The 12,148-nt window shown below is 49.4% G+C and overlaps 1 protein-coding gene across 3 annotated transcripts in view; it reads left to right on the forward strand.

Moving 5' to 3' along the window:
- STK32B (serine/threonine kinase 32B) overlaps positions 1–12,148 on the forward strand; it is a 307,925-nt gene that overhangs the window by 263,194 nt on the left and 32,583 nt on the right. For all 3 annotated transcript variants that reach the window (XM_010975336.3, XM_031437500.2, XM_031437504.2), the window contains one exon: positions 10,194–10,297. In XM_010975336.3, coding sequence (XP_010973638.2) covers positions 10,194–10,297 — 104 coding nt within the window. The remainder of the gene's footprint in view (positions 1–10,193; positions 10,298–12,148) is intronic.

Genomic DNA, 12,148 nt, shown 5'->3' on the forward strand with positions numbered 1-12,148 from the left:
GTCATTATCTGCAAATACTTCTCTCTCTCTCTTTCTCTCTCTCCCTCTCTCTCTTTCTTCCCTCCACTTTGGGGGTTTCAATTATGATAATTTAGACCTTTGATATCTTCCCGCAGCATCTGGATGCTCTGTGTGTTTCTCTTTCTTTCACTTTTTTCTCTCAATGCTCCGTTTTCGGTCATTTCTTTGGATTTATCTTCAAGTTCACTCCTTTTCTTTACTGTCTATTGATGAGCCTGTTGAAGGCATGCCCCCTCTCTGGCAGTACGTTGGGTTTTCTTAATTAACATTTACACCTTTTTTTAAAAAATAATTTCCATTTTCTGCTGAGATCCCCATCTTTTAATGCATGTTGCCCACCTTTTCCATTAAGAGATTTTGATATAGTTTTAATTCCTTGTCTGTTAGTTCTAATATCTAGTCCCTCTCTGAGTATATTTCCGCTGGTTGCTTTGTTTCTTCACATTGGGTTTTTGTTTTTCCTTTTGCTTTGTCATGTGTCTTGTAACTTTTGGTTAAAAACTGGACATCCAGGGGAGGGTATATTTCTTTCTTTTTCTGGCTTACTTCACTTCGAATGACAGTCTCCAGGTCCATCCGTGTTGTTGCAAGTGGCACTGATTTATTCTTTTTCATGGCTGAATAGTATTCTATTGTATAAATATACCACAGCTTCTTTACCCAGTCATCTATAGATGGACATTTAGGTTGTTTCCATGTCTTGGCCATTGTAAATAGTGCTGCTATCAACATTAGGGTGGATATATCTTTTTGAATTAAAGTTCCCTCTGGATATATGTCCAGGAGTGGGATTGCTGGACCATATGGTAAGTCTATTTTTACTCTTTTGAGGAATCTCCAGAATACATCTGTGAGTCTGTTTCTGTTTTGTATATAAGTTCATTTGTCTTATTTTTTTAGATTCCTCATACAAGTGATACCATATGGTATTTTTCTTTCTCTTTCTGACTTACTTAGTATGCAAAGGTCTTTTTTAAAAAATCAGGTAAGTTAGTCTGGCATGTAGTCTGGAGTAGTTCTCTGGTGCTGGTGCATCAGTTGCTGCTTCCGCACCTCATCAGAGCCTCTGTATTTACTCAACAAGATAAACTTCCCCTGTTCTTCCTCTTCCCATGCAGACATGTGAGGTCCTCCTGATCCACACCTGAGCAGTGTCTTATATACCTTAATGAAATGAGTCTTGTGTTGCTATTAATGCTACTAGCATCCCCTGAGAGAGAGAAATTGTCAGACTGATGCAGCAGTTTCATTTCATCTCAGATGAATGTGTGTGTGACACCTGAGTTCACCTACCAGGATATAAAGCCAAAGAAACATGAATTCCCCCCAAGGGGTCCAGACAGAGGCTAGGCATGCTGCCGATCCCTGCTCCCACGGCTTTTCAGCACATCTTTAATGCAAAGAATGATGAGAGAGCTCTTAAATCATCCGGAGGAACATATACAAACACGTACCTCTGTGAGTTGGGCTTCGGTTTGTGTGTGCATTTCATTTCTCCTTCAATAATGAATTGATATAATAATAACTTGCTCACATCTGTTGGGACCTTGCTAAATACATCAGTCTATGTTTTAATTGAGTCATGTACATTATCTCCCTATGGGGTGGGTGCTATTATTATTCCATGAATTCTGAGACTTCTGCAGAGGTTAAGTGCTTGCCCAGGGGTCAGCAGCAAAGGGAGCCACTGAGACCCAATGCCAGGACTCTGTGACTTCAGCCTCGGCTACTCTGATCCCCTGAGCACCTACTTCTAGACCAGCTTCATGCTAATCCCTGAGGTTATGGCCCTGACCTAGTCATATCCCTGTGCAAAGAGCTCACAGTCCAGTGAGGAAGGCAGACATGTGCATCCTTGATTACAATATGGCATGATCAGGGCGGCAGGGGAGGAACAGGCAGGGTTTGGTGAGAATTGAGAACATAGATGGATGTACTTGGTCAGGAGAGGGGAAAATAGGAGAGCTGAGGAACAGGAGCGGACTTGATGAGCACTCCACAGGGGGGCAGAAAATTTGGACTGGATTTTGAAGTATGAGTAGGAGTTCATGAATATAAAGACTAGGATAAAGACTACCAGGCAAGTCACAGAAGATGAAAAATAAAGCATGCCCTATTATTTGAGGTTGGCCCAATGGGCATAATAATGACAGTGGCCAAAATATGAGAAGGTTGGAGCCTGGCTTTGGGAAGTTTTCACGCTAAGGAGTTTGAACTTTATTCTACAGTAAGTAGAAAAATTTGGAGTGATGTTAATTAAGTGATGTGAACATGTGAATGATAATGCAACAACGTTAGATTGCATTTATTGAGAACTTTGTGCTCAGTAAAACATGCAGAATGTCAGTTTTCTCTTCACGATAACATCGTGTAGCAGACGTTACTATTCCCCTTCACAGATGAGGAAAACCGAGGTACCAGCAAGAGGATAGGCAGCTTGCCCCGGCGCTGCGGTTAAGCTGCAGGTCTGAATCGTCACCACACTCAGTCCCTCCGTTTCACTGATGCTACTGACTTAGAATGCTATCTCAGGAGCAGGTACAGCGGGATTAAAGAGCCCCGGGCTGGCGTAGGTGGGGGCCTGTCATGAGTGGAGGCAGTGATGAAAAAGGACCAGAGAGGAGAGGAAGATTCTGGAAGGGAAAGATGATGAGTCTTGAGAATCAATCGAATGATGAAGAGCAGGGTCTGAGGGAGGGACAAAGTCTATGAGACTCCCAGGTTTCTGACTTGAGAAACTGAACAGCGGAGACCAGGGGCAGTTGGCTTGGACGGACTTAATATGCAATGCCTGTGGGGCCTCCAGCTGGAGGTGTCCAGGAGGTGGCTGGCTGCACGGATCTGGCCATCCTGCCAGCCGGGCTGGGCAAGCTGGAGACGGATCTTGCCATGAAGACAGGCTCAGTGGGCAGGAGACCTGGGCTGTGGCCCCAGCTGGGCTGGAAGTCACTGATCCTGGCGGCTTCAGATTCCTCACCTACAAAATGTAAGGTGGGAAGGAAATTACCCTGCAGGCTGACACGCGGTAATGCTGCACTCCCGGGCCCGAGGGAGGCGTTCGCTATGCAGACCCATCCTGCAAGCCAGTCAGCTTGAAAGCTAGACGTGGAATAGCAGGTCGCTCTCTGCTGCGGCAATCACAGCCTTCAGGGTAATCACAGGACTAAAGCGGCAGGCTAATAATCACTCTTAGGAGGTTTCCGTGCGCTTCTCCCCATATTTTTCGTCTAAAGAGGACATAAACTCTGCTGAGCAGAAGGTGGCAAATTCCAGCAAATGTGTACTTACACTTCCTCAGGGCGGTATCGCCATCTCTTTTGGTCGACGCCCCACGTTCTGGCTTTTCTGGGAGGCCAATTCTGTGATGTGCTTTGATATCAAGACTCACTTTCCATTTAAAACCTGCATCTGCAGAATTGCTTGGCTCCTGGTGGAAAAGATCAGCGGGTGATGAGGCTGATCTGCGCACCTCACTGGGCGGGGCTGGGGAGGCAGCTCCCGCTGAGCCGGGTGTCCGCCCAGCCCAGCATAGGCATTCGCGGGCTCACAAGTATGCCTAGGAGTGTGCGGCGGCCAGCGAGGGTGCCGGGGGCGGAGCGGGGAGGGAAGCAGAGCTGCCGGGGAGTGTGACTGGAGGGCCCCTCTTGTTAATGGGCATCCTAATGGCGGACCACACATTTTTCTCTTTTGGATGATGTCAAAACCTTTCCTCAAATGTAGAATTACTGGACCTTCATAAATACACTTGATTTGGGTTCCAATTGAGTTCGCAGATTTAATATATTGACCCTAGAGAGATTTTGGAATACAAGACATATAAAGTGTATATTGTGTGTGTGTATATATATATATATATATATATTTTGATACATTATTTATATTTTCAGCATCTTCACAAAGCTGGTATAACTTGGCAGAAAATCTGAATTTTGAAGGAGAGCACGATTCTGATTGTCATTTTGGGTGACACTGGAGAATAGGGGAGGCCAGGGTTCAGATGAGGCTGAGAGCCTCGGTAACGGCGTCACCTGGACATGTCCCTTAACCTCTCCAAGCCTGGCTCCCTGAAATGGAAGTAATGATTGTACTTGCCTCACAAAGTCCTTCTGAGGATAAAATGAGGTAATACACGGGACACTGTGGTAAGGGCTCTGTAAGTGTTGGCTTTCCTGACCAGTAAGTTATATGCATAAAGAAGCTTAAAGAGCTTCTCACACACGGTAGATGTTTAATAAATGGCCGCATTAATATTGCAACTCTTGGTGTCATAAATGAAGCCATTGCTCGTGACAATAATGGAACAGCTGTGTTGAGCCCCTGCCTAAAAGTTGTAAGAACAGCATCCCATCCACACTGTTCCTCTCACTGCCGGCCCTGAGCCTGCCCCTTGACCTCTGTGCGCCTCCGTTTTGTCATCTGGGGCCTAGGATGGGTGGGGTGGTTTAAAGGAGTCTCCGTGCCCTTGAAAGCTCCACGACTGTTTGGTGCAAGATGATGGCAGTTACAGTTGGCATTTCCAGTGACTTAAAATAGATTCAGGGTTGGCCCTTCGGCCACGAGGGCATTGCAAAAGTTTTTGTTTGCTTGTTTGTTTGCTTTTTTTCTGGAAGACCTTGGAGAATTTCATTCATCCATTACCCCTGCAGGTGTACCCAGACCTGAGACCCTGAACATCCTTTCTGGGCATGGCCATAGCTGACTTCAACTATCTACTTGGTTTGTCATTTACTGTTCTGGGCAGTGAGAGCTCCCCCTTCAGAGCCCTCATCCCTCACTCTGCTCCGGGGACCCCCAGTCCTAGACTTAACAGCGTCGGCCCAGAGCATCCTGGTTCCTTCCTCGGCGAGACTCAGCAGCAGCTGGCCCAAATTCCATGCCATTGTGAAGATTAAATGAGTTAATACTTGCCAAACCCTTAAAACAAGGTTTGGCTCACGACAGATGCCTGGTATTGAGCGGTTCTTAGCAGCAGAGGCTCAGGAGCTTAGAATAGTGCTTGGCACTTTGCAGGGGCGCTATTTTTTTTATGATCATTCATTTCTTTAGTCAGTCAACAAACCTTTCCTACGTCTTCATGCCAGACAAGGCTTGGGGGCGCCAGGCAGAACATGACAGTCGCTGCCCTCAAGGAGCTCAGAGTCTAGCAAGAAGCAGACAAATAAGCAAAAATGCAGCAGGAGTGTACCGTGGAGAGGTGCCAGGGGAATTTGGGAGTAAAGAGGAAGCCCTATTCTAATCAGGAGGGAGGGGATTGTGAGATAATAATAGTGGAGATGTATTTTTAGGGGTACATGACACACATCAAGACACATGTGGAAACTGACACATTGTAACTGACTATCCTTCAGTTAAAAAAAAAGCACACAGAGTATCTGGTACACAGTCAGTTCCTGGAAGATCTGACTCTGGAGATCCACCCTTTGTGAGAGAGCCTGGTGGATTAAGGGAGAAAGCAAGAGACAGACAGACAGGGGGTTCTAGGAGCAGCAAAGACCATGTGCAGCTGGAGCCCAGGGTGGCCATGGGCAAGCCTAGGGCCATGGTAACAGCTTGGAAGATCTGCAGGCAGGGGCTGAGGTGCCTGAGTGCTGGACCACAGAATTTAGACCACCCTCTAGGCCACATGGGTTTCCAGCCCTGCTACCTGGTACTGGTCCACTGAGAAATTGGAAAGATTCCAGGATCAAGTCAAGTCAGTTTCCAAGCCATGCTTGCTATTGAGTCATTAAAGACCCTGAGGCGTCTGCAAGAAAGAATATAGTTGAACCTCATCATTTCCCAGACATGTTTGACCTCAGGATCCTTTCTCCACCAGAATCTATCAGCCTCACACAGAGCTGGCAGCATTCCTGGGGGCACGAACTGTGAAACAGCCATCATGAGAGGAGGATCTTTAAGCAGGGTACTGCTGTGATCTGAGTTGCGTATCAGAAAGGTAACTTCCCCGTCAGTAGCCAGAAGGACAGACTGGAGGAAGGGACTCTGGAGGCCAGAGGACTGGTAGGGAAGCTGGTACAGGAGACCAGGAGGAAAGAATGGGGACCTGAACGCAGGCCATGTCAATGAAGAGGAAGAAGAGGGTACAGGAGTTAATAAGGAGGTAGGGTCAACTGGCATCAATGACTGAATTTAACTGTTACAATAATGGGAACTCCCTGAAACCTGGGAGTCAGGACCGGGTGTTCTGACATGAGCCCAGGGTTGGTGAGTGGTCACCAAGGCAGACCCCTCCTGTCCCTCAAGCCTGGCAGCCAGTCCTAACACAGAGGGACGAGGACGTGATGGTTCCAAGGGACCCTGCACCTCTGCCCAGCTGGCACTCCTAGGCCGTGTACTTCTGAAGCCAACAAGTGCTGAGCTGGACCAGCTCTGTGGCAGCAAGGGTGAAACTGGCGTGCAGCTTGACATGTGCTGATTAGGTGTCTGTTGTGTAGTGGGGCCCCGGGATGGAGGAGAGGAGGGTGGAAGAGTGCGTCAGGACCCACCCCAGGTAAGTCCATCACCCCGGCCGTCCCCTCAGTGTGGGAGAAGGGACTTGGGAGTCAGAAACCGAGAGAGGCCAATCCCAGCTCTGCCATCCCAGCTGCACAACCCGGAGCAAGTTCCCAGCCCCTCTCGCTGGTCTCCTAGGGCTGCACAGCAAAGTCCCACGAACGTGGTGGCTTTGAAGCAGTAGAAATTAATTCTCTTGCAGTTCTGGAAGCCGGAAGTTCAATATCCAGGTGCCCAAGAGCCAGGCCCCCTCAGAGCTCTCGGGGAGGAGGCTTCCTTGCTCTTCAGCTTCTGGGGCTCCAGGGCTTCCTTGCCTCGTGGCCACCACCCTCGAGGCTCTGCCTCCTCCCACAGCCGCCCCTGCGTCTCAGATCTCCCTCTTCTCTCTCTGATACAGCAATCCGCCATTGAATTTTGGGTCCACCAGGAATCCGGCATGATTTTATCTCTTGTCCTTGACTTAATTACATTTGCAATGTCCCTGTTTCCAGATAAGGCTCCATCCACAGGTGCTGGGCTTAGTACTTGGACATGGCCTCTGGGGACACTCGTCACCCACTGCATCCCCACTTCACATGTCTGCCTTCTCGTCCGAAACGTGGAGAGCACTGTGGTGCCTGTCTCATTGGCTGACTGGGAGGATGAAGAGGGTAGTGTGCATAAAGTAAGTCCCTAACACCGCACCTGCCCAATGCAGTCTCCACACTCTCTGATCCATATGTGAACTGATGGCGACAGATATGTGTCCGGCACCGGCCCTTCCAGCTCCAAACCTGTATGATACCCTCTCCCGTAAGCACTGTGATCCGGGCCACCAAAGCCGTCGTGTTGGTGGCATAGGGATTATGACATAAATGTTGGTGTTCTCTCAGCCCTAAGTGTATAGCAGAGGAAAAGCTGTCACCCCCTCGGGGAGTGTGGTCACAGGCTGCAGACAGGTCTCACTTGGTCATGACAGCCGGAACAGAAGGGCTCAGTGGCCGCTTCTACCCTGAGTTCCAAATGGGCTTGGGGCTGCCAGGCATGACAAGGATGTATGGGGACCACCCGGGCACACCGCCACCCCTGCACTCGAGGGCGCGTCCCTGCCTGCTGCGCTGTGTGAGCCGGGGGCTGGGCCCGCAGCTGTCAAGCACGATGCGCCTCCTTCTCTCGCGGAACCCTTAGCACAGCGGGAAGGACAAGTGCGCAGATTGTGATGCGGGGAAGGAAGCCCTTCTAGGCTGGAGCTCAGCCTCGGGCTCCGTGGGATGCAAAATAGCCCAGCTCAGAACCCAGAGCATGCTAGGAAATCAAGTATTTATTCACTGGGTGTTTTTTTTTCTTTTTATTGAAGTTTAGTTGATTTGCAGTGTTGTGCGGGTTTCTGGTGTGCAGCATGGTGATTCAGTTATACATGTGTGTACGTATTCTTTCTCATTATAGCTTATTAAAAGGCATCGAATATAGTTCCCTGTGCTGTGCAGCAGGACCTTGTTTATCTATTTTATGTATAGTGGTTTGTATCTGTTAATCCCGAGCTCCTAATTTATCCCTTCTCCCTCTTTCCCCTTTGGTCACCATCAGTTTGTTTTCTTGTCTGCGAGTAGGTTTCTGTTTTGTAAACAAGTTCATTTGGCTTCTCTTTTTAGATTCCACATGTAAGTGATAACATGCGATACTTGTCTTTCTCTGTCTGACTTACTTCACTTAGTAGGATGATCTCTAGGTCCATCCATGTTGGTGCAGATTGCTCACCGGGTGTTTAATGAACAGATACGCTCACCACCCTTGAATTCAGGTTGATCTAGGATGGATGGGAAGAAATGGACAAAAAGGTGTTGGAAATGCGAAACTCAGCGGGTCTGAAGACTGACAGGTCAGGAGGCTGAGAAGGATGAAGTTTGGCTGATGCCTAGGCTGCCTGGGTGGACCGTGGGGAGGCCAAGTATGCTAAGAAGGTGAGGTTTGAATGATAATTCTGCTACTAAAACCAGGCCCAAGATTTCTGGAGCATTCACTGTGGACCAGCCAGGCACCGGGCTTAGCGCTCAGCATGCATTTTTTCCTTCATCCTCATAAGAACCCTGTGAATAAACTGTTACTATTGCTCACATTTTACAAAACTGAGGCAAAGAGGCTTGTTCACTCAGCTTTGGCCACACTGACCTTCCTGGTTCCCAGCACAACATCTTGCTTTCTTTGTGAGATTCAAATAATCCAAAGAAATATTTCCTCCAACTCCCAGTCCCAACGTCCCCCTGATGTAGACTGAGGATGTTTTTGCACTTAAATGTTGCTACGAACCTATTTCACCTTGGGGTTCGGCCAGTGTGTAAGGCACACCTCAGCCTTGCTCCTCCCTGCTGTGTGACTTCCTGGACACTGCTGTCCCTCTCTGAACCTCTTCAGTGAAATGGGTCCAATGAAAATATGACCCTGAGGTTGTTGAGAAGAGGAAAGGAGAACCCTCGGGTGAATGTGCTATAAAATACAAAGGCAGTGGAGAGGGTCGCTGGAGGGCAGCTGAGATCTGGCCATCCGTTGGATTCAAGTGTCCAGGTGCCAATCCAGAGTCCAGATTCGAGCATCCACGTCCACCCTCATCAGCCTTGTCTGACCCGTCCTGCTCCCATGCCATCCGAATGCTTGTCTGAAAACTGAGTCAAGACATCTTTAATCACAACGTGTCCTGGTTCTCTGAGGCAGTTTGGCTGCTCTGACGCCTGTGAAAGGGAAGTATGTCTACAAATTAACTTGCTAGAAATTAAGCACATTTCCCAAAACTTTCCTGGAAGCCAGTGTGAGCAATCAGAGCCTGGGATGCGCTCCTGCCTGAGGAGTTGGGGCTGAGGCAGTGAGATGAACCACCACCCAGCAGCTTAGGATGCGGCAGGGCCAGGAGACCCCCAGGACAACGGCGGTCCCTTGAAGTGGGAGTGTCCACCACACCCTGGCCTCCACCCTCCATTTGTTTTATAATTGAGATGGAATTCACATAATGTAAAATGAACTGTTCTGAAATGAACACAGTGGCTCTAGTGCATTCATAGTGTTGTGTCACCACCACCTCTGTCGAGTTCCAGAGCATTTTCATCACCGAGGGGAACCCGAGTGAGCAGTCACTCCCCATCCCCTCCTCCCCCAGGCCTGGCAGCCCTGACCCGCCTTCTGTCTCTGTGGAATTTCTTATTCTGGGTGTTTCCTATTAGGTGCCACCTGGGCTAAAATAAGGTTGTTTCTGAGTCAGGCGCCAGGCACAGAGGGCTCTAACCATCCTGGCTGTCAGGACGTCTGATCCCATGTCGGTACCAGAGCCAGAGGGACATTTGTCAAGTTTCTAAACCCCTTAGGGGCGCAGTTTCTTCATCTTAACTCAGATGTTACCTACCCTCTGCTGACCGTGACTCACGGTCCAGCAAACCCACGTCCTCCTGGGCTTTCCCTGACTCTCCTCGTGGAACCCTCCTCGGGATGCTCTGCATTCTGCCCCAGGTGTCACACCGGTGTCTCCTCTCATGCCTGCATCTTGTTCTCAGCTGGCTCGTGGCTTACGGAGGGCAGGAACCACATGGCATAGTGGACGGAATACTGGCCTTGCCATCCAAAATGCGGGGTCCCAGGCCCCGTATCCTCTCTCCAATGGGCAATGAATGGAAAGTGAGGTGTACAGTGATGTTCTTTTGTCCTGTCTTTGGCAGCTCCGGAAGTGTTCCAGGTGTACGTGGACGGAGGCCCCGGGTACTCATACCCCGTTGACTGGTGGTCTCTGGGCGTCACGGCCTACGAGCTGCTGCGGGGCTGGGTAAGACGCGCACCTGCGTGGTGAACGCCGGGGCTGTGGGGGCGGGGCTCAGGTCCTACCAGGCGTGGGTGGAGTCAGCCGGCCTCGCCTCTGGGTCCGCGCACCGTGTCGGACAGGAGCCCAGATGTCAGTCCTGATTGCCTGTGTGCCAGGTCCAAAGTCCTGAGCATTAGGAAGGTCTTAGCAAGCTTCCGATCCAGCCCTCATTCTATTCGTGGGGAAAGGGATGTCTGGAGAGGAAGGGTCTGGAACAAAGCCCAGCAGCCGATCAGTGGCAGCTCAAACACCCAAGGCCCCTTGGTCCTGTGAATTCAGACACTGACCTCTTTCCCACCCACAACACAGTGCACCCGTGTGTGACTTTCCAGCTGGATTTTTCTTTTTTTTGTTTGGTTTGGGTTTTGTTCCAGTCTTCCTCCAGTATGTAGCTCAGTGTCCTATAAAAATGGGGCATTCAGTACAACATAATTTTGTTTTGTTTCATTTAAATTTGATAGCCGAAGTTGACTAACAGGGCTATTTGGCAACTAATAACTCACAGTTTTATTTTAACAGAAAGAATGATGACAAACTAATTTTGAGGCATGTCTTCTTTACACACAAGTATCATTTGAAAATGATGCCACTTAACCTCTCAGGAGCAGGGTTTCCCCTTCGGTACAGTGGGGCGACTAACCTCCTTTCAGCCTGCTCTGGGGAGCTGACATTATCATGGGATTACTGCGGCCCGGGAGAGGGACGCACAGTTTGCATGTAACTCACCTTCTAGCTCCAGTGCCCAGCACACAGCCGGCAGAGAGCTAGCTCCTCCCATTGGCTGCAGTTTTAACATTGCCGCAGGGTCATCTGCGTATTCAGGGCGGGGAGACAGTGCTCCTTGAGGGCAGGGGTTCCCAGTGCATGGAGACAATGGGCGGGAATGAATGAATGAATGAATGAATGAGTGACAGCTGTGAGTTTTCTCAGGCACTGAATGAAAACGGCTCCTCTCCCTCAGGCCGGCCTCTTCCTGGTTGGTCGCTTTGTCGTGTGCTGCCTCCCTGACACACACGCTTGAGGACGGAACACGAGGGTCCGCAGAATATTTGTATGAACCAGAGGGCGCAGACATCACCAGACGCTCTTCATCTTACATGATCAGTCATACAAGTGACCCTGGCGAGCAGCTGACCTGAGCATGATTGGGCGTTTGCCAGCAGAAAGCATATTCTCTGTCGTTCCTCCCGGGTCAGAATGACCAAAGATGACTTGGCAAAAAGCCCCAGGGGCTTCAAGATAAAATGTTTCATTTTTAATTTATCTGAGTTTTCTGCTCAAGGATCCAAATGCCACTGTCAGTGGAAGAGGGCGGGGCATGTGGTGGGATGGGGACAAAGGAACAGGAATGCCTGCTCGGGGTCAGTGTTGGTGTGTCTTACTCCCAGGTGTCTTGGTCTGTTAATCTTCAGCTGAAGTATGGATTTATGCAGGTAGTTGGTTCTGTTTTTAATGCCAGAAGCAATCCCATTTAGTCAAAAAGCTAAACTGAAAAACACTCATATTTATACATGGACTATATGAAAATGATCCTTCATCCTTGAAATTCCTCCATCATGTCTGTGACAGCATCCCTGACAGGTGATCACCCATCTGTTCCTTGATTTCCCTCAGGATCCAGGGGGCTCCTCAACTCCCAAAGGTGAAAGAAAGTCATGATGGGAACCCAGCACCGGGACTGATAAACGGTCAGCAGTTGGTCATTGTCGGCTGCCTTCCCCTGGTCTCTCTGATGCCTACCCCGAGGGCCTGCATCCTTTCCAACCCAGCGTCTCTCAAGCTGGAGGCAGGTCCTAGGAGTGGAGGCTGAGTCAT

The sequence above is a fragment of the Camelus dromedarius genome, chromosome 1 (assembly GCF_036321535.1).
Source record: "Camelus dromedarius isolate mCamDro1 chromosome 1, mCamDro1.pat, whole genome shotgun sequence".
In the NCBI taxonomy this organism is placed as follows: Eukaryota; Metazoa; Chordata; class Mammalia; order Artiodactyla; family Camelidae; genus Camelus; species Camelus dromedarius.